Consider the following 27,941-nt stretch of genomic DNA (forward strand, 5'->3'; position numbering starts at 1 on the left):
GGGGGCTGCGAGAGGACCAAGGGACCCACGGGTGACCCGGCAGCCCGTGGGCAGCTCCGGCCGCTGGGTGCCAGGGTGGTGAGGGGCCGGGAGGGGCCGGGGGTGTGGCCGGGGGGGCTCGGGCTGCGTCAGCCGGGGATTAACGGGGCCGGGATCCGCCTGAGCCCCTGATCCCGCTTAACACCCGGGCCCGGGCCCCCGCCGGGGCTTAGTGGCCCCTGACGCCACCCGAAGTGTCACCGGATCCCCCGTGGGGCCACAAAAGGGGGGAGGTGGCAGAAACAGCATCACCCGTGGGCTCCGGTCTACACGGGCTGATCCCCCTCCCGCTCCAGCCGTGCCAGGTGCTGGGGACCCCCGGCCGTGGGGAGGCGAGGGGTTCGCGGGTGGCTACAAGGGGTTCAGCGGCGCCCCCCCCCCCCCGGTTTAAAAGGGGCTTTTCTAGGGGGACACCCCCTTGCACCTCAGCATCGCACCCCAAAACCTCAACCCCTCAGCCCGGGCTCCCCGGGGAGCCCTGGGAAGTGCCCGGCACGGCCCCAGGGACACCCAAGGGGACACCCTGAGTGCCACGGCCATGGCGGCTCATCCTCCCGGGATGCAGCTTGGCCACACCACCAAACCCCGGGGGCCGCCAGCCCGGCTCTAAATCCCTCCTGTGAGCCGGAAAAACCCCTCCTTTGGAGTTTATTAACTCATTTTCAGGGCCCGCCCCCCCCTCCAGGCCGCCGGCACGGGAGAGAAGTAGGTCAGGCGTGTGCCGCTGCCGCCGGCCAACACGGCCAGGCCGGCCCCCAGCCACCCTCCCTCCGGCCCGATGGGGCCCTGGGGGCCCAGGGGGTCACGGCAGCACCCCTGCAGCCAGCACCCCGCAGCCAACACCCACCCTGGGGTCTGCAGTGCGGACCCCACGCACGTAGGCAGCCGCGTGCGGCCCAGCACATGCGCCTTCCTATGGAGGGGGAAACTGAGGCACGGGGGAGGAGGGGAGGGGAAATGGTGCACCCCAGAGACAGGGTGGGCTTGGGGTGCCCCTGTCCTGGGGGATCCTCCCCCCCCCCTCCCCCCACCCGCCCTGCCCTGCAATAATATCAATTAGAGATGCACAGATCAGCTTTAACGAGCGGCGTCCAGCAGCTCCACTGCCCTCTGCCCCCACTAATGCTCTCTGCCCTCTCGTGAAGCAGCTCCATGGCCCCAACTCCCCCAACCCTCCCCAGCCCCCATCAGCACTAGGACCCCTGTGCTGGGGGCTGAGTAGGGTGGAAGGGGGCCAGGTTGGGAAATGCCGAGTCTGCAAACCTGCATGGAGGGTGGAAGGGGGGGGTGTTGGTTTAGGAGAGGGGCTGAAGGTCTGATCTGATGGTGATGGGCACCAGCTCAGCATCCAGCTGTTGGGGCATCTCCCACTGCCCAGGGAGAGACAGGATCTGGCCCCTTCCCCGTCCCTCTCCACAACACAGGGTGGGCAGGCAGGCTGGGGTCTGGGGCTGATGGACATGGGGGACGTTGCCCCGCAAAAGGTCACAGAGGACTGGCCTCAGATGCAGCACCAGCCCTTGGAGATGCCCCTGCTCCCCGAAATGTGCAGCAGTACACCCAGCACAGGCCAGTGTCAGGGTGGTTGGCCCAAACTCTGGCAGGACCACCTGGGCATCCCCAGCACCGCGATCATGCAGCGCCCTGAGCTCAGTCCCTGATGCTGGCTCCCACATGGCCCCAGCTATCTCCATGTGTCCCCCCACCACCACCTCACCATGCCCCCCACTGCCTCCTGGACCCCTACAGGGCTCACGTCCACATCCCCTGAACATGTCCAGGTGGAAGGGGGCTGGGACATGAGCACAAAAGCCCCCGCACCAGCCAGCGGCACTGGGCTGTGCTGGGGACCAGCCCCCTGGGGTGGCCGCCACACTGTCGTCCTCCCCTGGTGCTGGGGAGCTGCAGCCCTGATACCCATTCTGCCAGCCTGGGGCCAGTTTTGGATGTCTCTTCCAACCCAGATGATCCCCTTCCAGGGAGGACAGGTCAGGGGACCCCCCACCCTGGTCAGGCGCAGCCATGGTCTGGCTGGTCACAATACCCCACACTGAGCTGTCCCCTGGGCAGGCACAGGGCGCTGGAGATATTGGGGGTGGACGGATGGATGAATGGATGGATGGATGGATGGATGGATGGATGGATGGATGGATGGATGGATGGATGGATGGATGGACGGACGGATGGAGGCAGGGAGGAAGGGTAGGAGGGAGGGACAGATAGTTGGATGCATGGATGGATGTATGGACGGATGGACGGATGGATGGATGGATGGATGGATGGATGGATGGATGGATGGATGGATGGATGGGCGGATGGGAGAGAGGACAGACAGACAGCTGGATGGATGCTGGGACAGACACAGAACCTACCGCACAGACGGAATCTTTGGGAATGGAGAGCAGCTACAGAGAGGAAGAAGAAGACGCCCAGGCATGAGGAAGGAGAGATGGACGGTGCCTGCTTCACCTGCATGTCCATGGCTCTGCTCTCCCAGAGCTCTTCTGGCCAGCACCTCGTCCAGCTGCTCCTGGTACCAGCGGCACAGCGGTGGCCCCGTGCTGTTCCGCACCAGACTGGGATGCACCACAGCCCCAGTGCCAGGATGGGAACAGGTTCAAGGAGTTGGCTGCTCGGGGGGAGCGCTCCAGGTCACCCCTAATCTGACCCCAAGGGCTGCCTGGCCATGAGGCAGCGTCCAGTCCCTCTGTATCCCCCCAGAGCTGGGCAGCCGCCGCCTCCATCCCACTGCCGCCCCTGTCCCACCACCACCCCTGTCCCACCGCCACCCCTGTCCCACCGCCCCAAGCCCCATTTCACTGCTCACCAGCCTCTTCCTCCATGCAGAGTGTCCCTGGGATGGACCCGAAACGGGCTTCAGTCCCCAGCTCAGCACCGCATCCAGCCCGCCCACTGCCGCAGCCCATCTCCCAACCCACCAGCGGCAGGATGGACCCAGACCCCAGAACGTATCTCAGTCCCTACAAGACAGGGACATCCACGCCGGTGCTGGGGCTGGCAGGGCAGAATAAACCCACTCCCTGCCCCCACAGCAGGGCCTTCCTCCTGCTTCTCTCCCTCCTCTGCCTCTGAGCTGGGTCCTGCACGGCAGCAGGCGATGCTGGCGTCCGCGGGATGCTCGAATGACGAAGCGGGGCTCAGCCCACGTCCCCCTGCGCCGACGTCCTCCCTCTGCCCCAGTGTCCCCTCAACCCCTCACCCTCCCCACACCTATCCAAGATCCACAGCGTCTTCAGGGCTGGTGCCCCTTGGGGATGGCCGGGTTCCAGTGGGATGGGGTATCCCCTGGGTTCCCGGCTCCCGCACCCCATTTCTGCGGGGTCTGCGGAGGGGCGCGGTGGAGGCGCCGTGAGGATTCGCTGCCTGTTTGCCTGCAACCCCCAAATCGCTGTGTCTTACCCCAAGCTGTCTTACCCCAGGTATCTGGCTGGTGCCACCCTGGCTGGATCCGAGGTGGGAGAAGCCACCGCTGCTGGGGCTGGGGACAGGCTTGGGAGCTGCGCTCTGGTCCTCGTCCCCGAGCGGGGTGTCGGGATGCAGTTGGGGGGCTCCCAGCGTTATCCCACTGGCTCCCTGCCACCGAGGGTGGCATCTGCGACGTGGGGACGTGTTGCTGTCCCGTCCCACGGCGCATCGTGTGACACCTTCCAGGGACTCAGCAGCATCTCCCGGCCCCTCGGCAGCCACCGCCGGCTCCGCTCCAACTTTGCCACAAGTTGAGACAAAGGCAGCGGGTCCCGTTCCCTGTCCCCTGTCCCCGCTGTCCCCAGACAGCCTGGTGCCACCAGGATTTAATGAGGGCACGAGGGCGGTGGGCTTGGGGGCTGCACACACACACACACTGCAGCTTAACCCTTCCCCTGCCACTCCTCTCCACCCCATCTTTGGGTAGCCAGGAGACTTTTTTTGGGGTTCCCCTGTGCCCCCAGCACTGTGTCCTCATGGTAGTGGCTTCAGGGGGTCCCAGCAACAGCCCCCTGGGGTTCTCTACCCTGCAAAATACTTGGGGACAATAAGAATACCCCCAAGCATCTCTGTCTCCTGAGCCATGCAGAGCAGGGTGGCCACAGTCCCCATCTCACCAGGTCCTTCCACAGCACCCTGGGGTCCCGATGCACCCCCCAGACCTGGGTCTCTGAGTGTCTCACTCGGCTCACAGCTCACAGCACAGAGGAGCTCTGGAAGGGATGGAGGTGGATGGGGGGTGTGTGTGTGTGTAGCTGACCCTAGTCCCGGGCTGGCTGCTCTGCTGGTGTCCCTGCCCCAGCACCCCAGAGCAGGGAACCCCCGGCAGCAGTGATTCTGGGTCACACGAGGCATGGTCTGGTCTGGCACCAACCCCCTGCCTGCACCTGGCCACCTCTCCCCTCCACCCAGGCACTGTCCCACCATCCCCATCTGCGTGTACATCTACAGACCCGTCTACATACACCTCCCCCTGCCTGCCCTGGCTTCCCCCAACTCCTCTCTCCATGATATGCCCATCCATCCATCCATCCATCCATCCATCCATCCATCCATCCATCCATCCATCCATCCATCCATCCCTTCATCCCTCCCTCCCTCCCTCCCTCCCTGCATGTGGCCTTCCCTCCATCCCCCTCTGCCCCCCCCACCATCCTCTCCGTGACCCCCCTACCCCCGCCAGCCCCCAGCGCGGGGGCAGCGGCAGGGCACAGCGGCTGTCACCCGCTGTCACCCACAGAAGGGACTGCGGCCCCGAGGAGGGGCTCAGCTGCTCCCGCGCCCCCCCGTCTGCCACTCGGCCGGGCCGCAGCCGATGGGAGCTGACAGCCGCTCCCACGCTCGCCAGCGATGCTCCAGCGAGGGGAAGGGGTGTCCACGCACGGGAGGGGGGGGGTCACAGAGCGGGCAGGGGAGGACTCGGGAGCCGCGGTGGCTCCTGCCTCACAGACACGTCCTGCAGCTCCCACCCCACCTGCGGGAGCGGGGGGGGAGGGCAATGGGGGCTGGAGTGGGGACATCCCCCCCGTGCTTGGGTTCGTCCCCATTTTTGGTGGGATCCAAGGTCCCGGGAGGGGGGGGGGGGGATGTGGCTGCCTGGAGGGGGGGGCTGTGTCCCCTGTGTGGGGGTGTCCTGAGTGGGCGGGTGGGTGCCTGGGACTCTCTGGGGCTGGGGTGCCCGTGCGGGGCCGTGTCCTGGCTGGGTGCCTGGGGGGGGGCTCTGCTGTGTGGGGCAGGTAGGCCGGGTTGTATCGCCCCCCCCACCCTTCCCTCCTCCATCCCCATCCCGCGGGGCGCGCCGGGGCTGCGGGGCGGGGCGGGGGGGGGGGCACAGGGACCCGGGGCGGGCGGAGAGACGGGGCGGGGCCAATGAGGAGCGGGGAGGGGGGGGCGGGAGGGGGGGGGCGTGGCCTGAGGGGCGGGGGCGTGGCCTGAGGGGTGGGGGCGTGGCCTGGGGCGGGGGCGTGGCCAGGGCGGGGCGGCTCGCGGCCGCGATGGCGGCGCTCTTCGGAGGCGTGGAGGGGTGAGGGGCTGCTCCGGGGGGGGGAAGGGGTGTGGGAGGGTGTTGTCGGTCCCCGCGGGGCTCTGCGCTCCCCGTACCCCGATCCCCCCGCGTACCCCCAGCTGGGTGGGCGCTGCCGCCGGGCACCGCGCTCCCCGAGCTCTGCGGCTCCTGCCGGGTATCCCCAGCCCCGCAGCCACCCGCCCCTCCTGCCCGGTGCAGGGTTGGGCCAGGGGCTGCGGGCACTAAGGCAGCATGGGGAGGGCTGGGGGGGGGGGGGGGGGGGGCAGCAGCGCCCCATTCAGGGACCCTCATTTTATGATGGCCCCACCAGGGGACCCCCGTCCTGGTGGCACCCATCCTCAGCACACCCCTGGGCTGGTTTCGGGTCTGCAGGGGGTCCCCAGGGAGATGCAGAGCTGGGGTGTTGGGGTTGAGCGAGGGTATGTGGGGTGGGGGTTGCAGGGGGCACTGCCAACACCTACCCCAACCCACCCCCTCTCTCCGCAGCGGGGGCACCCACTCCAGGGTGGTGCTGGTCTCTGGAGATGGCCAGGTCCTGGCTGAGACCGAGGGACCCTGCACGAACCACTGGGTGAGCTGGGGGAGACCCCCGTACCCTGCCTGTTGAGGGGATGGGAGATGGGGTGGGTGCTGGCCCTGCTTGTCCCCGATCTCCCAGGGCCCTTGGGTGGGGGGCAGCCGACAGAGAAGGTGCTGGGGCATTGCCAGTGGCTGGTCTTCGGTCTTCAGCCGTGCAGCACCCCGGGCATGGAGCCTGGGGTTGGGGATGGGGGGCTTCATCGCAGCCTCCCCTTGGCTCCCAGCTCATCGGCTCTGAGAAGTGCCTGGAGAGGATCGAGAGGATGGTCAGCGAGGCCAAGAGCAAAGCTGGGGTTGACCCCAACGTCCCCCTCCGCTCACTGGTGAGCACCCCGTCCCCTCCCCCCCATGCTCCCTGGGGATGCTCTGGCTCTGTGTGTGTTCCCCCTGGCTGTGACGGGGACCCTTTGGCATGGGACAGGGTCTGTCCTTGAGTGGTGGTGACCAGAAGGACGCCGTTGGCAAGCTGATGGAGGAGCTACACCAGCGCTACCCCCACCTGAGCCAGAGCTACTACATCACCACCGATGCTGTCGGGGCCATGGCCACCGCCACTGACCATGGTAGGGGACAGGTGGCCTCAGGGTGACAGCGAGGGGGGTGTCCCAGTGCAGGGAGGTGGGGGGGACAACTGTGTGTTTCCATCCCACCTCCTTTCTCTGCTGCTCAGGTGGCATCGTCCTGATCTCGGGTACCGGCTCCAACTGCAAACTCATCAACCCCGATGGGTCGGAGACAGGCTGCGGCGGCTGGGGACACATGATGGGTGACGAAGGCTCAGGTAGAGGCCTGTGGGTTTGGGGGGGGGGGGGTGGGTGGCAGGCACTGAGGGGGCTGCTGACCTGGCTTGTCTCTCTCTCTCTGCAGCCTACTGGATTGCGCATCAGGCCGTGAAGATAGTGTTTGACTGCATGGACAACCTGGAGGTGCCGCCCCACGACGTGGGCTACATCAAGCAGGCCATGTTCGACTACTTCCAGGTGCTGCTGGGGGGGTCTGGGGGGGTGCTGGGCTCTGAGCCTGGGTCCTGGGGGACTGCGGGCTGCACACAGTGGGTTTTGGGGAGGGTTCCAGGCTGCACACTGGGACAGCGGGGTCCCCTGTGCTGGCAGCTGGCATGGGGGGGCTCACCGGAGGGTCTCCCCACCCGCAGATCTCTGACAGGATGGGGCTCCTGACACACCTCTACCGCACCTTTGAGAAGTCCAAGTTTGCAGGATTTTGCCAGAAGCTGGCAGAGGGTAGGGAAGCCCCTTCCCAGTGAGGGGGGGGAGGGGGCCAGCAGGCCCCAGGGGTGACTGGGGCTGCCCATCCCTGCCACCCTCCCTCCCCGCAACGGCTCCCTGGCCCCGATCTCTGCCCCCGGCACACCCTACGCCCTGAGCACCCTCTGCCCCTGTTGCAGGGGGGCAGGGAGCGACACAGGGACGTGCCACTCCCCACACACAGCCCAGCCTGGCTTGTGGCAGCTGGGTGTGAGTCCTGGTGGGCACAGGGGTTGCAAGGAGGGGTATCCCAGGTCCCCATCCCCACTCCCTCCTGTCCCTGTCTCCAGGTGCCCAGGCTGGGGACCCACTCTGCTGCCATGTCTTCAACAAAGCTGGCGAGGTCCTGGCTCGCCATGTTGTTGCTGTGCTGCCCAAAATTGACAGGGTGAGAGCCAGTGGCAATGGGGAGGGGTTGTGCAGGGTGGGGGGGAAGGTCCCAATGCCAGCTCTCACCCACTGCCTGCCCCCCCCCCCCCTCACAGAGCCTGTTCCTGGGTGAGCTGGGGCTGCCCATCGTCTGCGTGGGCTCTGTCTGGAACAGCTGGGAGAGGATGCGGGCAGGTGAGCAGAGGGATGGGGGCTATGAGGGGGGGGTGCCTGTGGTCCCCCATAACCTTGACCCTGCCTGTGTCCCCCCCTCCTCCCCAGGGTTCATCCGTGTGCTGGCGCAGGCGCGGGAGGAGGCCCCTGGCTGCCCCTTCTCCCGCTTCAGCCTGCTGAAGCTGAAACACTCCTCGGCGCTGGGGGGGGCCCGTCTGGGTGCCAGAAGCATCGGCCAGGTTCTGCCCCTGGACTACGCCAGCAACGTGGACGTCTTCTACACCCACGTCTTCTAGTCGTGCTCTTTCCCCTTCCCTGACTCCTGCCCCATGCCTCCCTGGTATGGAGGGACCCTCCACAGGTGGTGGCAGGGGGGGTTTTTGACCAATGGGTTTTGTAGTTTGTCAATAAAATGGTTGCACAGCCCAAAGGGAGATGGGGCCCAGGGCAGTGTGGGGCAAGGAGCATGGCTCAGCAGGCACTGGAGGAGGAACCAGCCCCAGAGCTGCCTGGCTGTGGGAGGAAGCTCCGAGCTGTGCTGGGGCTGCTCCTTGGAAAATGGAGAGGAACAGACCTTGAGGGTTCCTGTTTCGGTGCCTGACACGGGCAGGGCAGGGCAGGGGTCCAGCCCCAGCAGAAGAGGATGGAGCTGCTAGGGAGGAGGAGGGAGGACAGTACTTTTAGGCTTCAATACGCGGGGTGTGTGAAGTCAGGGGGTGCAGGTACCCCCCCTGCCAGTGGCACAGGGAGGATGGTGAGGCACAGCCTGAGCTCAGCCCCAGCAGCGAGGAGCGATGGTGGCACCCTGCTGCTGCCCAGTGAGCTGGGGGAAGGACTCAGCAGAAAGTAAGAGCCCTTTTTGCCTCTGTGTGTGTGAAATAAGCAGCGAGGGGCCATGACAGTGTGGTTTGCCCCAGCCTGGGACTAGCTGGGGGAAGGAGCAGCAGAGGGGAAACGATCTCTGCTCAGGGCATTGGCGCTGGGATTCGACATCCCCCAAGGTTCCTGCTGGCACCAGAACAGCAGAAGAGCTGGTGCTGACCAGAAACCTCACCCACCTCACCCCCCCTTTCTCCAGGCAAGACTTCTGCACAGCTCAGTTCCAAAAAATGTTTATTTTTAATAACGCCTTGTCTGAAATTTACAGCATGTCAAGGGCTGGGAGTGGGTTTTGGTAAGAAATCAAACGGAAACCAGGGAGAGGAGGGGGATAAACAGCTGTGCTACCCCTACAGAAGAAGTTTGCCCAGCGTACAGCTGCCCTGGAGTGCATCTGGCACAGCCCTGGGCACAGCCTGAGCTCCGGCCCCAGAGCTGAGGGAGGCTCCGGCAGCTGGAGGGGACTGTGCAGGTGCTGAAGGCATGGATCATACTGGGAATCGGGAGAACTCATCCCAAAGCCACCACCACCTCTGGGCAGAAAGACTGAAGAGGGGCACCAGCTCCAGCTGTGGCAGCATTAGGGTTTCCTGCTGGTTTGAACACCAGCAGCTGGAGCTGGGAGAGCTGCTGAGTGAAGGTGTGGACATACAGAGTGAAATCAGCTCCAACCTCTGCTTGCCTGTAGTGTTTGTGGTCTGACAACCCCCAGCCCCCCCCTGCCAGGCTCACCCCAGGCACCCACAGGCGTTGCTGTGCCGAGCTAATGGGGATGGAGCACGCCCTCCTTTATCAAGTGGCCATTAGCTTCCAGCTCTGCAATCCCCATGGGGAGCTGTAACCCCCTCTCCATTTACTACCTCGTATAAGTAAAGGGAACACTGGAAGTAACTGCACCTGGGAGGTGAGATTTACACGGGTGAACAAGGACTCCTCACCCTCCCCCCTCCCAGGTTACTCAAGGCAGGAACTATTTTAATCGTCGGGGCGTGCCCCTCATGGAGAAGCTGCTGCCTTCTCCAGATATAGATTCTCCAAAGGAGCCTGTAAGGATGGGACCTGAAATGCCAGAAGCACCCAGGGCCATGGTTTGGGGAGCTGAAGCCCAGCCAACTCCTACCGAGGGGGATGGAGATCCCCCAGAGGAAGTTCAGCCAACGGAGGCACGGATCCTGCTCACTGAGCGGTGCTGGACAAGCTCCAGAGTTGATGGGGGGGGAATATCCTTTAAGGAGAAGATGTGGTTTGTAGGAGCAGCCCTTGAAGGACAGCTGGGGCCGTGGGTCTGCTCTCCCCTCAGTGCTCCCACAGTGGGTTAAGCAGGGAGAACTCATCACCTACCCACAGAGAAGCGTTACATTAGTGTTGGGCACCTACCAGGGAGCTGGCCAGGCTGCTGCTTGGAGGGATTCAGGGTTTACAGTCTTGTTACACTTCACTTTTCCTTCAGCAAAAGAAATCGTGTTTAACGGAAATGAGGAGAGCCAGCGTGGCTCCTGGCCCAGGCTGGCTGCTGGGGGGTGAGGGGGTGGGGAGGGGGGGGTCCCTACAAATCCTACTTAAACAAGAAAACTGGACTTTCCCACTAGCTGGTTTTGAAGTGCACATGGAAAAGGGGCTCTGAAGCGGGGGAGTGCTGGACTCTGGGGCAGATTGAAAGGGCCTAGAAAGGAAAAACCACCCCCCCACCCGCCCCAAAAGGTGACAGATGATACAAAGGGAGAGTTGAAAACAGAAAAAAAAAGAAAAGAAAGGGGGAAAAAAAAAAAACCAACCCAAGAGAAAGGTACTTGAAGCGTAGAGCAAGATTTCGCCACGGTGCAGCAACCCCCCTACGGCGCAGTGTCCGGCCGGGGGCCAGTCCCCCCCCTCCTTCCCCCCCCCGCCACCTCCCCCGGTGCAGGGACACAGTCTTCCCACAGCCTGCCTGGATGGTCAGTACTTCACGCCGGGCACAAACTCCTTGGCATCTGGATTCAAGTTGCTTTTACTCTGGAAGAGAAAAAGTGTGTGTGTGTGTGGGTACATCAGTGGTCCAAAACCCGCCACCAAGCATCCAGACTGGGTATTTTTTGAGGGTGGGGGGGGGGAGAGAAACACCCTTTCTCCCTGTTTGCAGCTGGCACAGGGAGTTGGATGAGCTGAGAGCAGCTGTTTTGTCCCTGCCTGTGGTAATGCAGCTCAGCCTCAGCACAGTCAGCAGGGCTGGGCCAGAACAGCTCCCACTGCACCGGCCCGTGCAGTCCTGCAGCATATTCCTGCTTCTAGGGGTGGGAATGGGAACTGACCTAATGCTGCTGCTCAGCCAGCCACCCAGCAGGACTGCACCACTCTAAACAGAAGCTTGGGGTGCTGGGCACCCCTGGAGCAGACCCGGCTGGTCCTCTCGTACCTCTCCAGCCTGCCACAACACCCTGGCTCTGCCTGGCAAGAACGGTCCCAGCTTGACCCAGGACCAGAGCCCAGCTGACCTGTAAGCTGCAGCCCCGTTTCCACAGCTCCTGGAGAGCAAGCTGAGCAAAGCTGGCTGCTCTGGTCTCCAGGATTCATGGCTAAAAACAAACCACCCTCGCAGCAAACTCCAAAACGCATCGTCACCTGGGTGTCAGCACCAGCTCTGGCACTGCCAGCCCACCACCACTCAGGTGATCCACCCCCCCCTTCCCAGCACAGGTCCTCTGCTCTTCACCAGACCTCCTCACAGCATGGGGTCTCCAAGGTCCTTACCAGGATGTCCTCTGAACTGTGGCCATCGCCAACGGAGAGCCCGTTGAGCTGCTGCTGCAGCTGCCCCATGCCCTGGGGCAGGTCGCGCGAGGGAATGAACCAGTCCTGGTCTTCCTCCTCCAGCATCTCCTGGAAGCAGCGATCCAGGAACTCCTGCTCCTGCAGCTCCTCCTCCACCTGCCCAGAGAGGAACAAACGATGCACCTTGGCCTTTTCCATCCATGCCTGACACAAGCCAAGTCTGCAACATGCCCACCTCACCTCGGTACCTGGCTGTGCCTTGGGGACAACAGAGGATAGAGCCAGGGCTAAAATTGAAACCAGGATGAACACAGCTGCATCAGCTTCCCTGGAAATCCTGGGAAGTTTGGAGTGGAGCAAAGCCGTGCTCAGGCATCGCTCCCCTGGCTGCTGTGGGCTGCCAGGGTGGGGAGATGCAGCTTGTAAGGATGTGGCAGCAAGCAAACCCAGGACAGGATTTAAGGGGTGGTACCCAGATCATAGAATCATAGAATGGTCTGGGTTGGAAGGGACCCCAAGGATCATAGAGCTCCAACCCCCCTGCCACAGGCAGGGCCACCAACCTCCAGGCCTGGAGCTACACAAGGCTGCCCAGGGCCCCAGCCAACCTGGCCTTGAACACCTCAGCCTGAAATCCAGATGCTCTGGATTTCAGGCTGCCAGGTGCCAGTGGAGCTCCTGCAGCACAATAACATGGCTAATAACACTCATGACCGGGAAGCCGTGCTGGAGACACGCGGTGCTGCCGGATCCTCTGCTCTGGACCTTGTCTCTTCTGCTTCCTGCGCTTCTCCAGCCGAGCAGCGTGGCTCTGCTGGGGCCCTGGGCAGACGGGTGCTCTGCAAGCACCGACACAGGGTGGCAGTCGGCTCCTGTCAAGCGCACTGCGGATGCCGCCGTCTCGGCTGCAGTGAAACTCCTCCCGGGGCCGAGGAAAACCAGGGGACACGTCTTGGGCTCCTGGGAGCAGAAAGCTGCTCGTGCAGGGGGGCTGTGCAGGCAGAGCTGGGCAGGAGAGATGGGTGGGAAGGGGGTGGCTGGGGTCCTGTCCTTGCCCTCGAGCATGTACCACCAGTGGGTCACCTTAGCCAGCGGCTCTCATCTCCACCCCAACACCAGCAGCCAGGGCAACAGCCAGGAAAGGGCACGATGCTGAGCGGCTGTTATTGAGTCCCAGAGGGCTGAGTGAACCCAAGAGCCCCAAAACGCTCTGAAAGGCTCAAACCCTCCCATCACACTGGAGGAAAACAAACCACAACTGACACCAGCTAGAAAGGGGGAGGAAAAGGGAGCTCTGCAACCCACCGTGCCCTGCCGCAGCCCCGGTGACTGGGTGGGTACTGGGGTCGGTGCTGCTGTGTCCCTGCAGCCTTTGCAGAGACCTGTCTGCCAAAACCAGCCTGGGAAGCCCACAGCACCATCAGCTTTCAGGCCTCTGCCAGCCAGACCCCGTTTTGCATCACACGGGGGAAAGCTCCTCATGGGGACTGAGGAAAGCTCCCGGCAGTATCCAAAACACAGGGGGTGCTGGAGAGCCGCCCTCTGCCAGCCTCAGAGCCTGGTCTGGCCAGGAAACCACGGCTATCCCAACCGGCTCTCTGGAGGCTGTCCTTGAAACCACAAGCTGGCACTGCCGTGTGAGAAGGGCATTTAAAAGCAAGGCAGCCCAGGCCTGATGGATCGCCCCAGTAAGTGGTGATAACGATGTCTGCCCTGGGACCCTGCACCTCCCATGGGATGCAGCCAGACCAAGCCCAGCTTCTCCCAGCACATCACACCTAGGTGCATATTCCCTCTGCTGTGAGCCTCAGCTGTGCTCTGACCACAGCCCAGCAGCAGCCCACTCCCCTTCCTGCAGCAGGGCCAGGTCACTGCAGGCAGATGGTCACGAGGGGACGATGCCAGTGCTGGTTGTGAGCCAGGGATGCGGTGACAACGTTGGTCCCAGACCAGGGGATGGGGAGGGAGCAATCCTGGCACACTCATGCCTGTTCCTGCCTGCTGCCACTCCTTTGTACCGCCACTGTGACAACCCAAACCAGGAGGGAAAGGGCTGACTGTTTGCTCAGGGCTCTTCTTTGGCTCCCTGTGGCATTTAAGGCAGCTCTGTCACTGCCCCCCTCGGGTCCTCCTGCATCCCTGCTGCTCCCTTTTTGCCCTCTGGGATGTGCCAGCTCCGTGGGAAAAGGAACATAAATAGGGGACAACTGTGCCAAGAAGCTTGTGGAGTCCCAAAACCAGCTGCCTGTTTCCCTTGCAGTGGCTGGGTGGCAGGGACCCTTGAAGGGGGAGAGAGTGTGGCTTTGGAAAGCTGAGGGAGATGGAAGTGATTATGGGTCTGGAGGAAGATTGAGTCCCAGACCATACAGCAGCCCCAAGCTGTCAGGACACACGTGATGACAGCAGAAGCCACAACTGCCACTGAAAGGGATGTGCCTGGCCCATCTCCCCATCACCAGGGTCTCATCCTCTCCTGGGGCACTCAGGATGACTCCAGCCAGGCAGCAGAACAGAGCACCCAAGGGGCAGGAGGCAATGGCATCCCACACCGGACCCCACGAGCCCCCTCGCCAGCCCGGGGATGGCTCTGGCTCCTTCCAGGAGTGCTGCCCTCCCTCAGACACAGATCCCAGCACAGGACAGCTCCACCTGCAGACACACGGACTTCACAGCCCGTACAGAGCGACTCCAGCTCCTGCACAAAGCCTTTTTTCCCCTGCCCAGAGCAACATTCCACCAAGGCTGAGCTCCTGGGGCATGGCTAAGGACCGAGGGCTGGCAGAGCAGGACACACAGGGGTGAGTGTCTCAGCGACACAGGGAAGCCCTGAGGGGTCTGTTCCATCCTCCTCCCTCTCCCTCAGCCTGGGGGTGCTGCCTCTGGCAAGGATCTGCAGGAGGGTTTGCTCTGCACTAGTAACCAAGGCAGTGCTTTACAGACATCCACAGAATCACCAGGTTGGAAAAGACCTTTAAGATCATCAAGTCCAACCATTCCCATCCCATGCTAAACCAGATCCCTAAGTACCTCACCTACCCTTTCTTTAAACACATCCAGGGAAGGTGACTCAACCCCCTCCCTGGGCAGCCTGTTCCACATCCTGACAACTCTTTCAAGGAAGAACTTTTTTTTCCTACCATCTAATCTGCCCCTGCCCTGGGGCAGCTTCTTGCCATTTCCCCTTGTCCCATCTCCTGTCCCCTGGCTGAAGAGACCATTGCCCACCTCTCTACACCCTCCCTTCAGGTAGTTGTACGTGGTGATAAGGTCTCCCCTCAGCCTCCTCTTCTCCAGGCTGAACATCCCCAGCTCCCTCAGCTGCTCCTCACAGCATTTGCCCTCCAGCCCCTTCATTAAGGAATTAACACTGTGTGCCTCCCTCAGCCTGTGTCTGGAGCAGAGTTGCCCATCACTGATGAAATCCTCCCTCGGTGACCAGGGGTGCGGTGGGGACATGAAATCCCTCCAGCCCAGCTCTCCCAGCAGCTCTGGCACTCCTTCCCTGCCAGTCTCCCCACACCCTGGAAATGGGGATCCAGTGCTCATGGGGATGTTTTAAGGAGGGGGACAAGCTTCCAAGAGGGCTTGGGGTTTTGGCATGTAGCACAGCTCAGCCAGATGATGGGGCAAACTCCTTCCTTGCCCAGTTCAAGGCATCTGACTTGTCTCCCATTGCTGGGATGACCAGCAAGCCACCAGCAAGGTTGTCCCTGCTGCCTCATGGTGAAGCCCCAAAGCAGAAGCATGAGCAGGATGATGTGCAGCTGCTCCCTCCGCTCCAGCTCGTGGGGCTGCATCACTCTTCCACAAGAGCCATTCAAATCCCACCATGATCTGCCAGAAGCTCTCAAGAGATCACCTGGCTGTGACAGATGCAGCATTATCAGGGCTCCTACCAAGTGGTCTGGCTGCTCCAAGTGTTTTTGGGGCTGTTTCACTGAAATGGAGATTCTACCTGAAATGAGAGGCTCTAATTGCAGGAGCTCACTGCTGAGACAGCCCAGCTAAGGATGCAATCAAACTTTGAGTGCTGAGTTTTGTGCTGGCCCTCCCCTTCCTGCTGAGCACGTGGCAAGAGAAGGTCTCTTTTATCACAACAAAGCACAGGAGAAGACAACAGTGCCAGCACCCTCCCTCTGGGATGGATCCTGAGAGGTTCAAAAGCATGGTGAGGGCTTTATTTTCAGACTTCATCCATCCCAGGTCCTTACAGGCAGATCCAACACCAACAAGATGACTCTTCCTCTGAGCCACCATCTCCATGCCAGGGCCCGTGCTGGCTGTGGCTCACCTTGCTGAGGGTGCCCCTCAAAGGAAACCTTGATTTTAGCTGCAGAAACAGGGCCCTGGCAACCACCCTGCCAGTCTTACCTGTCTGTTGAAGTCCTCCTCGTTCTCCATCCACATGTACTCTGCAAAGGGGTTGTTTTCCTTCTCATCGTGGCCATTCACCACTTGGTCCTCTTTGGCTTTGGGACTGGCTGCCGTGGTGCTGGCGAGGTCGGGGCCATTCATCATTACTGACTCTGGGAAGAGAAACAAAGTGGGGTGGGGGGTAGGGGGTGTGAGGGAGCTGCTTAGGACCCCCACGTCCCCCAACCCACATCATCTCTCAGCCAGACACGCACTGCTGGCTGTGCTGATGGGTGACAGCTCAGGATTCCCACTGCTTCCAGGCTGCTTTTTTTTTCATGGCATTATCAAGGGCACCCTCTGCAAGCCTGTAGGTGACACCAAGCTGAGTGGTGGGTTGACAAGCCAGAGGGATGGGATGCCATCCAGAGGGATGGGATGCCATCCAGAGGGACAGGATGTCATCCAGAGGGCCCTGGACCAGCTAGAAAGGTGAGCCCATGCAAAGCTCATACAGTTCAACAAGGACAAGTGCAAGGCCCTGCATTTGGGTTGGGATAATCCTTGTTACTAATACAGGCTGGAGGATGATGTCACAGAGAGCAGCCCTGTGGAAAAGGACCTGGGGGTCCTGATGGATGCAAAGTTGCCCATGAGCCACCAATGTGCACTCACAGCCCAGAAGGCTGATTGCATCCTGGGCTGCATCACCAGGAGTGTGGCCAGCAGATGAGAGAGGGGATTCTACCCCTCTGCTCTGCTCTGCTCTGCTCGGGTAGAGACCCCACCTGCAGTGCTGTGTCCAGCTCTGGAGCCCCCAGCACAAGGAGGACATGGAGCTCTTGCAGCGAGTCCAGAGGAGGCCACAGAAGTTATCAAAGGGCTGGAGCTCCTCTCCTGTGAAGACAGGCTGAGAGAGCTGGGCTTGTTCAGCCTGGAGAAGAGAAGGCTCTGGGGAGACATTAAGCCCCTGCCAGTACCTGAGGGGGGCTACAGAAAAGCTGTAGGGGCAGGTAGTGATAGGACAAGGGGAGATGGTTTTAAACTAGTGCAGGGTAGGATTAGATTAGACCTAATGAAGAAGCTCTTCACTATGAGGGTGGTGAGACACTGGCACAGGTTGCCTGGAGAGGTGGAGGCCCCATCCCTGGAGACATCCAAGGGCAGGATGGATGAAGCTCTGAGCAACCTGATCTAGTTAAAGGTGTCCCTGCTCACTGCAGGGGGTTGGACTAGGTGGCCTTTAAAACGTCCCTGTCAACCTAACACAGCCTATGATTTGATGACCCTATTCCCAACTCCTCTCCTCCAACACCCTGGAAGCAGCATGACACCTCCCTGGCAGGAGCAACACTCGTTTTTTTGGGGTAATGACTCATTAGGGAGAGTCTGAACATCCTTGGTCTGGACTTAGAGCAAGGGGCAACCTGAGCAGCAGCTCCCAGAGAAGCTGTGAACAGGGCCTGGATGGACACCAGCACCCCACACCCCATCCTATCATCTGATTTAAAATAAATCTCCCACAAAAACCCACCCAAGCCCCAGCACAGGGTTGTTATCACTGCAGCCAACACACCAACACCACAGGAATGGACAGTCCCCCACCCGAAACACCATGTTTTTTGGCAGAAGATACCTGTGCTGCTTCGTGTCCCTTTATCTCTGCCACAGTTTCTTTATTTTTAGAGGTTATTTCACAAAAGCCTCTCGGTTTGCAACACAAAGGCTGCATTTTCTAAAGCAGCAGGGTCACTCCAGAGTCCCAGGAGCATGGCTCCAGGCAAGGCAGGCCTCAGGGAGGCCCAAACCTCCATGTCTGCAACATTCCCCAGAGCAGACAGACAGAAGGACACCCGGACAGACAAACAGGACAATCATTCCATAGCAAAACCCTATGGAAGGCAAAGCACAACCCTGCATGATCCACACATCACTTAATGAGACCCCAGCTGTATGTTTTAATCTCCCCTGGTACAGGCTTTGTCTGGAGCTGAGCTCCATCCAGCTCCAGCGCAGCACTGGGATGCACCGGGAAGCATCCTGCACGAGCAGGGGCTGGAAAACATTGGTGACTTGGGAAGACTGGTGGGAGAGGGTTGGTTTGGTCTCAAAGAGGAGGAGGAGGAGGAGAGCTGGTGAGCCCTGTGTCACAGCCCTTTGGGTACTGAGGGGGGCTGCAGAAAAATCATCCTCATGGATACGGAGGGGTTTGGAGTGGGGCTGGATTCGGGGGTGGGGGGTGGGGGAACATGGGACAATGGGAATCAACCCCCTTTGCAAGGGGACAACCTTCTCCCTGTTCAGGGAACAGTTAGTGAAGTGCACCATGGATAGGCAGCCCAAGGATGCCCAACCCTACTTCAGGAGGAACCCTGAGACACATCAGATGCTGTCTGAGTGCCCACGAGCTCCGGGGAGGCTGGGAGAGCCAAGGACGTCCCTGCCACAGCCCCGTCCTTTCTGCCTCTGCACAGGTCCCAGCAGCTGCTCCGGTCCCATGGCACTCACTAAACACATCCTGCTCCAGGGGCCAAGGGTTTTTTCCCTACTTTTTGGGAGGAATTGGAAGCACAGGCAAGTACACGACAGGTATTGCTCTGAACAGCGTCCTGCCCTCGTGCCCCATCACTCTCGGGTCCCCCAGAGCAGCAGAGCTTTAACGTGGCTGCTCCTGGGCAAAGGAAAAAGGGGGGTGGGGGTGGAAAAAAAGGGGAAGGAAAAGAGCAGTAAGGTCCTCAGGCTGGCTGCAGCCTCAGGATGCAGCACAGGCTGCCTTGGTTGTCTGTAGAGGAGCAAGAAAGGCTCCAGGCTGAGCAGGGAAACTCCAACCATGCTGAAATCCAGCAGGGCATCTCTGCTGGGATTGATGAGGTTTACTGAGGATGGAGAGCTCGAGTCTGGCAGGAAAGTCATGGAGCTGGGGTAAGGGGAGCAGGGCAGGTCTCTGAGCCCAGAGCTGAAGGACATGGGTTTGGAGGTGCTGGTGGGGTTCATTGCTTGTGTATGGCTGCCCTGAACCAGGTGCTGCCAGGGACAGCTTAGCTGGAGAAGCAGCAAGAAAGAGGGGGTACAGGTTCTGCAGTGTTTAATTCTAGGTGTTTTGGTAAATTAAAAATACCCCAAACAAACCACCAAGCTTCCTCTCCTTCCCCAGAGCTCCTCACTAATCCAGATACAAAGAGCCCTGGCTCCCATGGTGCCAGCTCTCAGAGCTTCAGAGCTCTTTCTAGAGCAGCAAAGAGTTTTTTGCCCCCACCCAAGTCTCTGGTGTGGGTGACTCAGGACCTGTGGCATGGCTGAGAGGGCGGCGTGTTGTGGTTTGGGAGCAGGGATGTGAAAGGATCTGGGGACATGAAAGGATGACTTGTGCCTAGTTTCCATCCCGGGGGTGTAAGGCAGCAGCAGGACTCTCCCTGTGGTTCCCAGGGCTGGGACAGGTTTTTCAGGCAGACAGGGAGCAAAAGCTCCCAGCACACACAGACCGAAGCAGCAGGATGGCCCTGAGCACCACCAACTCCCCATATCCCACTCCAGCTTCCTCCCCACATCCCGCTCCAGCTTCGGGAGCAAACCAAAGGGCACCCATGGCACAAGGCACGGCCCAGAGGTGCTGGCCAAGCTTGACTTCCCAGCTCTGGCCTGCACCATCCCCCAAGGGGCAGAGGGAGCCCTGGGAAGGGACCCCACTGCCAGCAGCCCTGGGCATGTCTCCAGCAGTCCCAGGGCTGCGTCAGCAGAATGAGAGCGCAGAAGTGGCTGTACCTCCACACTACAGTCAGTGCTACTCGTTCACTGTCACCAACAAACCCTCTGTGTGTTTGGGTGGTTTTAGTTCCTTTAGGTTGTGTTAGTTTTTTTTAACACCCAGGTGTCCAAAGCCCCACTCCCAGCCCCACTCAGTGCCCCCCACGATCACCGTGGCTCTCCCCTTTCTCTACCACGCCATTCCCACCTCTTTTGTTCCACATAAGCCATCCCAAAGCTCCCCCAGCCATCTCCCTGGAACCCCTCTGCAGAGAGACATTCCCTGTGCCTGGCTGGGAGAAACAGCAGGCAGCAAGCCGCTGGCAGGACAGGCAGGCTGCCACCACAGCTCGATGCAGCCCTCCTGCCTGAAAGAACAACCTCCTGCCTGCACAACCCCCCAGCTGAAAGAACAACTCACCCAGGACGGGCACCCAAATCTGAGGCGGGTGCTGGCTGGTGTGAAGGGGAGACCCGGGCTGGGGGTACGTGCACAGACGGTGGCAGCACAGGAGCGACCTACACCATTGCACCACTTCCCTAACTCAAACACCGAGAAAAACAACCCCCAAACCCAAACTAGGTGGTTTCTTATCTCCCACTTCTCACAGCTGGGTCTGAAGGACCCACGGTCACGGGGTTTTCCCTCAGCAGCCGTCCCTCGGAGCGTGCCAGCCGTCCCTCGGAGCAGCCCTGGCTGCACAGAGCCATCCCTGCCTGGAAAAAGCCTTCCAAGGGTGCATTTTCCAGCCTGGCCGAGCCAGGCTCAATGTATGTTTTGGTCTGCGTGTTATTTATCTGAGTCACCAGAGCAGAGCTCTAACCCTCAGCCCGAGATGCTGCACCCAGCCAGGGTAATTTTCATCTATTGCTCAGCGAGCTGACTGCTGCCCTCTGTTAAAACTAAGATTAGAATTAAAATATAAAAAGCCTGCTTTCGTATAATGAAGGCTTCTTGGATTTATTTTTCCTTTCCCCTGAAAAATTAAGTAGGCTTTTTTATAAAAAAAACCCCAAAAGTAACCTTCAACCTGGGGACTGAGAGCTCGGGAAACACATCCAGAGCACACAAACCACCTCCTGAAGTGGAGTGTGGTGAACACTGAGGAGCTACACTGTGTTGTGAGGCAGCCCAGGAGGTCCCTGCTGGTCTTCACAAACATCCTGGCACAATTAATGCTCCTAATTAACCGCCCCCCAGGGCTGGAACAGCTGCCTGGTGAGGTGGCTTTTCCTTTGGAAAAGGTACCCGGACAACACAGATTGGGAAACAGAAATGGGTCGCCTTTGATACGATGCCAACCAGGCTACCAGGTGGTCCTGGGGCCATTACACCAAAATAAGTCATAGATGCAAGTCAGCACAAGTGTCCAAGACATCTGAGGGCAAACCAAACAGTGTGGCTCATGTGGGAAGCAGCCAATGCAGCAGCACCAGCATCTAAAGCGGATGGGCCTTTTGGGGAGGAAATGTCCAGGTTTCTGTGTGGACACAGCCCTTCACCCCCACACTGTGACACAGAGACAGCACCCAGGTCTGGGAGGTCTGGGCATCCTCTAGCCCTCTGCCAAGCTCACCGAGGTGCTACGAGCATCACCTAGCCTCGGGAGCCAATGGGGAGGAGCAGGAGGCACGATGCAGGAGTCAACGGATGCGATTCCTCTGCTCCCAGCCCCTCACCTGCCCCCCTTCAGTGGCAGCAGTGGGCAAGCACCGCAGGTAACCACCCTCTGCCCACCTCCCTGCTGCACATCCACAGCCATGGCCTGATCCTGTGGGCACCGTGCTGGTGCAAACCCCACCAAGGAGGCCGGGCTGTGCTGGGAGAGACACGCTGCCCTCGCTCCGGAGCGGACGCTGCGGGGCCACGCGGGCTGTCTCGTCCCACCACCACCTCCTCCTTGCAAGAGCAAGGTGGTGCTGAGACATTTGATGCAGGAAGGGCAGAAGCTTCATGGTGGGGAAGGGCTCCTCGGAGCAGGCAGCATCCCAGTGCGGTGCAAAAAGGATGTCTGAGCCCGAGGAAGACAAGGCTGGGAGAGGAGCGAGAGGACGGCGAGCGCAAAGGCACAGGTAGGTGCCCACCGTGCTCCAAAGCAGCTGCAAGAGGGGCATGGGAGGAGAGAGCCCCGTGCAGAGCAGGAGATGACACAGGGCAACGTGGTCGGGGGAGCAAGCCGATCCCACAGGCAAGCGTTTTGCTTCCAGTGGTGAGCAGCGTGCGGAGGGAAGGGTGAGCAGGGCTGCGGGTTGGTGGGCTGTAGCACCATCAGGAGGGGCGAGGACAGGAGGTGGCAGACAGTGAGATCGTGCTGTGGCTGCAGTGAGCTGTCCTGGGAGGAGAGCGTGTGCCAGGAATGCTTTGGGCTCCTGCGACGGGGCTGTATAAGGCACGGCGAGTTATTAATAACCCGGATAGCGCACTGCTACACCCTGGAATTACACACAGGGTTACCTGCTCCTTCCAGGCAGGCCACTCCACTGTATCCTTACCTAATTGAGGGGGGGATAACACAGGGCAGGACAAACCAGGCGTAGTCATGGCGGGACAGAGGAACTCCTGGGACACAAAACCCTTCCCGAGACTCCCACGTTCCTGCCCTTCGCCCCAAAGAGTTAACGAGTCAGCACCAGACGGAGAACCGAGCGCAGCTGCGTGCTTGGCTCAAGGCAGGGACATATGGTCCTCCTTCCCCTCCCCGGCTGGCTCAGCCAGAGCCAAAACCTCAGCAGAGGCTGCTTCAGCGGGGAGCGCCGGGTTACGTGCCGGAGGAGGCTGGGCAGCCAGGGCTCCCAGCTCTATAAATAACTTTGGGAATCGTGGTGTTTGCAGACGGGCTGGTCTTTCAGGAGGAAAACCCACCCAACTTTCAAGAAAATAACCCAAAAGCAAACCCCCAAGCCCTCCTTTCTCCGTGCACTTGCAGGGCTCCTCTCCTTCCCAGCTGCCCTGCAAGTGCTTTGGTGCACGGGCGGGTTCACAAAGGCTGGCCCGCGGGGGAAGGCTGCACCCCCAGACCCATGCTGCACCCCTGAACCCGCCGCACTCTGGGTTTAACTACACTCATATTTCAACTTGTAGGGAGTTCATAGAAAGAAACTCGCTGTTGTTCCTCCTCAACCAGTGCAGAAACGCTTACTGGAGCATGAGCAAATTTGGTTTGAAGTCCTCGCCCAGAGCCCAGGGCTGATCCGTGCCCAGGCAGCGTGGGGCCAAGGAAGGGAGGAGAGGGCTGGATGTGTTTTCCAGCCCCTTTCATCTCCTCCGAAGCAGCAATTCGAGCAGGGCAGCTCGTTCACCTCGTTTCCCAAGAGCAAGTTCTCCCATTGCAGCTCACACAGGTTCTCCTCCCGCTCCACGGGTCCACATCCAACACCCTCCAGCTCCTTCCCCAGCTCCCCCGCCGCGTCCCCTGGCACAGCAAAGGCTGAGATTACCTTGCTCCAGCCTCCGTTTGCAGATAAGGTCTCCACGCCCCTGTGTGCTTTATCTCCTGGCTGTGTAGATGTTTCCAGCGGCCCCGGGGCGCTGCCAGCTGTCCCGCATGGCACTTGCGGCGTTCCCAGGGCTCTCCAGGGAACCCAGCGTGACTGGGTCTGGCTTTTTTCTGCCAGGCTGCAATCCAGCTCAGGCTCAGCCCACGCTCCATCACCGCCCCGGCACGGCTTTCAAGTATTTTCTCCCCCTCCTCCCCAGGCTTCTCCTTCCCATTATACTGGTGCTTCAGGTTTTATTCCCTACCGCTGACGCGCTGAGCTGGTGAGCTGCTGCAGACCTTCAGGAGTCAGCCAGGGCTCCCCGCCACCTTCAGCCCTCTGTAATTAGAGGGCGTGAAGTCTTCTAGGTTAGTCTGGACTTCTAATGTTAGGCTGGACTCCTGCTACTCCCCGTCTCATGCTCGCTGGGCTACTGGGGTTGGGGGGGGGTGGGGGGTTGCCAGTCCCTGCTCACAGCAGATGTGGAGCTTTCCATTTTGAGCTCTCTCAGTTGCTGAGGAACTGCATCCTATTTCCATCCCCGATCCGGGGGATAATCTCATCCTGCACTATTTTAATCCGCATCCAACCAAGAACAATCCCCCCACTTCGCTCACACACAAAGCCAAGGGCTGCCAGATGCCCCCGACGCTCTGACAGCGCCAGAAACACCCAATGCCGCTCTTGAGCCCCGTCCAAGAGACGCTCAGGAATCTCTTTTCAAATTCAGCCTGAACCCTGCTCTTCCTCCAGCTCCTTTTAATCCCAGGCAAAGGCAACACGTCCTGAGCTCAACAGCTCCCAAACAGGGCCTGCTGCTCACTGGGACAGCGCCGTGACGCGCCGCAGCAGCGGTACAGCTGAGAGGTGTTGCACGTGTGCCAGTGAGCTCACTGCTTTTAGGGGATGGATGGTAAAAATTTTAAAGGACTTCAAAACAGAGCACCCAGCAAGCAGCACCTTCCAGCTCCCCTGGGCAGTCGCAGCCACTTCTCATCTAGGAGGGGAAACCTCCTGATGCTCTTCCCACAGGGACGTCCACGGGGCAAGGCAGGGATGGCATTCCCGGCGTTCCCTGCCTGCCTGGCTGCGGGCAGAGAGAACAGAGAGCAGGAAAAACCAGTGGGGCTATTTCTGCAGCAAACCAAACGCTTTGCCAGGGCTCTCCGGATCTGCAGGAGCAGCTTTATCTCTGTTTGCACAGGAGGCCCGACACGGAGGTACCTCTCCAGGCACTTTGCAGTGTGTGCTCCGTACTCACATCCCGGGATTTGCCTGTTCTGGTGCTGGGCAGGTCCCCCACGCCATCGCTCTGAGCAGGGACTGTGAAGCAAACCTGTATGTTGGGAGCTGGGGTCTGCACCTTGGCAGCTGGACCGTGCTGGCTTTTGCTGCTCCCTCCCTCAGATGGCAGCGTGGTCTCTGCTGCCAGGGCTCAGCACCCTCCTCCCGGCCACCAAAACCCGACAACATGTGTGCTGTCAACAGCAAACCAAGGGGTGCTGGGCAGGCTGGCAGGCAGCTGGCTGCCTTTCAGCAGCCTGGATTTCGGCTGCTGACAACACTGGCGTGGATCAAATTAACGCCAGGGCAGAGGCCGGCGTGATGACAGGTCCGGGGACGGATGCTGTCCTGCTGCAGCCCCCAGGACGCCGTGGACCAGCCAGCCCAGCGGGTGATGGATGACCCCGAGGTGAACGGCCGAGGGTCTCGCTTCACCATCCTCCCGGGGGGAAAACAAAGTCCAGCTTCAAGGGGAGGGAACAAGGATGCTTCCCTCCTCAGCCATTCACTACGTGTGGAACTCTGAACAAAAGCCTGGAAGTTTGTGTGGAAGTCCAGCTGCCTCTATCCCAGCGCTCGGTATGCTCCCCGCTGCAGGCGGGTGGTGTTCTCTGCCTGTCTGAGGTCAGTAAGTGGGGGGATCCCTCAAAGACACGTGTGTGTCTCCCAAACAGCACAAGCACACGCCTGGCTCTTCTTCACTCAGCCTGGAAAAGGGCTGTTCCCTCAGCCTGTCGCTCTCCAGAGGGGAAAAACCACAGAAAGGAGAGTTGGAAGTTTGCAACGTGGGATCCTAACACGCTTTTTTTTGTCTTGAGCTATTAGGAACCAAGCAAACGGCACCCAGGGCATCACACTGCCCTTCCTGAGGCCTCTACGGCCAAGCCCAACAGAGAAACAAGGATCTAGGTCAGCCACACTCCAAAGCGACGCAGAAGGCAGCGTGCATCCCATCGAGCAGTCACCGCGTCAGACGCAGAAGGAAGTCGTCCTACCTGGCAGCAATGCTCCTGTAGCAATACCTGGCCTGTCACTGCACGCTGGGCTGAAACCTGAACAGCCAGCACGTAACAAAATATCCAAAGGGCACAAGGCAGGAGCCGGCTACGCCGCATCCCATCCCCTGTAAACACGGCTGGGGAGGGCAAACTGCTCCCAACCCAAAGCAACCCATGTGCCGCATCCTGAGCCCCTGTGGCACGGGCTGGGTGAGGGGTTATTTTAGGCCTGTTATGAGAAATTGGGGTTTTTGGTGGCTGCTGCCTGCAAAGAGGGCAGGTTGTGCCACCGGCCTCTGCCTTGGCCATCCCTCCTGAGGCAATGGCAGCATGTGGGACCACTGCGCCTGGCCTCAGCCCACTGCTGCTCTGCTGGAGCAGGGATCACCCTGTGTGAGCGGGTCTGAGCGGGCGTAGGAGGGAGAAGCCGATGTCCCCATAGTGCACGCACCCCATCCCCGCACGGCGGGCCGGTGGGACCCGTGACAGCCCCCCCTGCCTCGTCCCGCGGGTGGGGGGACCCTGGCCCACGCAGAGTGGAGACCGGGGACCATTTTGGGAGCCCGTTCCCGAGGCAGGGGGAGGGATGAGGGGCAGGCTGACTGGAGCCTGGCTGCACCCCAGCCACCAGCGCCGGCTGCTTTGCTGAAAGCACCCGGGGGGAAGGGCCGGCGGGGGCTTCTGCCGGTCTCCCCGGCCCTCCTGTCCCGGGGCAAGCAGCTCCCCCGGCACAACGCGGCCCCCGCCATCCCGCGGAGGGCACAGACCGACCCCCCGCCCCCCGCGCAGGCCGGAGCCACCCCGCGCTCCCCGCAGGATGCTGCCGGAGCCCCGCAGCGGCGCGGGCAGAGGTACGAGGTGCAAGGCGCGGCCGGGACGGGGCCTGGCGGGCGGGCCGCGCCCGGCGGGGCTTTAATTCCAGCCGGGCCCGGCCGGGGCCTCGCCCGGCCCGCGCCCCCCCACCCCCCTCCCCGCCCGCAGCCGCCGCCCCCGCCGGGATTCGAACCGAGAGGCGGGCGGGCTGCGGGACCCGGGGGGGGGCCGCGCCTCGGCCTCGCGCCGGAGCCGCCCCCCGCACGCGCCCGTACCTGCGGGCCGCGCCGGGCCGGTGCCACTCCACGGGCGCGCGCCCGCCGCCGCCGCCGGACCCCCGCTGCCAGTCAGGCCGCCCGCCCCGCGCGGCGGGGACACGCCCACCCGGCCCGCCCCGGCATCCCATTGGCCAGACTCAGCACTCGTCCCCGCCCCTCTGCGCTCGGCTCTAAGCCTGGTTGGTCGGTGGGGAGCGGGTGCGGTGCCACTCCGGCTTCTACTCCCACCCACCCTGCCACCGTCTGATTGGGTACCCCCGGTGCCCTGATTAGGCTTCGGATTGGTTGACCTCGAAGGGTCGGATTGGCCGGGCTCACGCGTAGCCCACGTGGGGCCCGAGAGGCAAGACTCGGGGGCGCGGCCGTGGGAAGGGGTGGGCGTGGCCGCCCGCGATGTAAATAACCCGTCACCCCGCCCCTTCGCCCAGATTCTGATTGGCGGGAGCGACGCCCAATGAGGGGAGGCGTCACAAACCGCCCGCCCCACCGCGAGGGAGTGCTGCTAGGGAGCCGCTGATTGGCGGGTTGATGTAAACACACCGGAGGGGAGGGGACTCCCGGGGCACCTGCGGGCGGGGGGGGGGGAGGCAGTCACGTGGCGGGCGCGTGGCTCCGGGGGGACACCCCCCCAAGACCTCTACTATCGGGGGACTGCGGGGGGTCTTGAGGGCACCTGGCGGGGCTCCCGGCACCTGGCGGGGCTCCCAGCCCCGCACCCCCAGTCCTGGGGCCGCCCCAGTGTTGGGGAGCCCAGCTCATCCCCCCAGATTTGGGGGTACCTCTTGGGGGGGGCACCCAGCCCTGCACCCCCTGTGCTGGGGAGTACTCAGCCCCCCACCTCCAGGCTGGGGAGATCACCCAAGGAGACCCCGTATTAGGGGCAGCTGGGGGGCACCAGGCTTGCACCCCTAGTTTTGGGGCTACCTCGGGGGTGGGGACCCGTCCCGGCTGCCCCCGCTGCCCCCGGGTCTCCCAGCGCCGCCCCTGAACCCCCCCCCAGGGCGTGCACACACCCCCCTCCCCCGTACCCGTGTCCCGTCCGTCCCCCACTCCGTGACGAGCCCGGGCCGGCTGCCAGGACCGAGCCGGGGCGGCGCCGGCCACCCGCGCCCCGGCCCCCCGAGATGCCGGTCGGCGGCAACGGGGGCTCTGCGCCCCGAAAGCGGGGCCCCCAGCGCCCCCCGGCCCCCGGCCCGCTGCCCCTCGACTCGCTTGGACGGTGAGTGCTGCGACCCTGCGGGGTCCCCACGGCCCCCGGGGTCTCTACGCCCGGGTCCGAGCCCCTGCGCGGGGTGGGTTTGGGGCGGGTGGAGCCTTTCCCGACCCCTCGGTGCCCCTCAGCCCAACCGCGATTGCCACCCCTGGATCCCGCACTGGGGTGCGGAGGAGATGGTGGGGGGAGAAGCAGCCCCTCTCCCCTGCACGGGGA

General features: G+C 61.7%; 2 protein-coding genes across 2 annotated transcripts; one reads left to right on the forward strand and one right to left on the reverse strand.

Moving 5' to 3' along the window:
- The first annotated feature begins 6,055 nt into the window (after positions 1 to 6,055).
- Positions 6,056 to 8,339, forward strand: NAGK (N-acetylglucosamine kinase). Its single transcript, XM_084263346.1, has 9 exons — positions 6,056 to 6,122; positions 6,355 to 6,453; positions 6,552 to 6,693; positions 6,801 to 6,911; positions 6,998 to 7,110; positions 7,284 to 7,371; positions 7,686 to 7,783; positions 7,881 to 7,959; positions 8,047 to 8,339. Exons 2-9 carry the CDS (start codon positions 6,394 to 6,396, stop codon positions 8,232 to 8,234), a joined length of 879 nt encoding a protein of 292 aa, XP_084119472.1. The 5' UTR covers positions 6,056 to 6,122; positions 6,355 to 6,393; the 3' UTR covers positions 8,235 to 8,339.
- A 2,413-nt stretch (positions 8,340 to 10,752) lies between these two features.
- PAIP2B (poly(A) binding protein interacting protein 2B) lies at positions 10,753 to 16,083 on the reverse strand (the record flags this gene model as incomplete). The annotated part of the gene is made up of 3 exons (XM_084263841.1): positions 10,753 to 10,809; positions 11,545 to 11,721; positions 15,937 to 16,083. 3 exons carry the CDS (start codon positions 16,081 to 16,083, stop codon positions 10,753 to 10,755), a joined length of 381 nt encoding a protein of 126 aa, XP_084119967.1.
- Positions 16,084 to 27,941: the final 11,858 nt, after the last annotated feature.

The sequence above is a fragment of the Gallinula chloropus genome (assembly GCF_964237585.1).
Source record: "Gallinula chloropus genome assembly, chromosome: 4".
In the NCBI taxonomy this organism is placed as follows: domain Eukaryota; kingdom Metazoa; phylum Chordata; class Aves; order Gruiformes; family Rallidae; genus Gallinula; species Gallinula chloropus.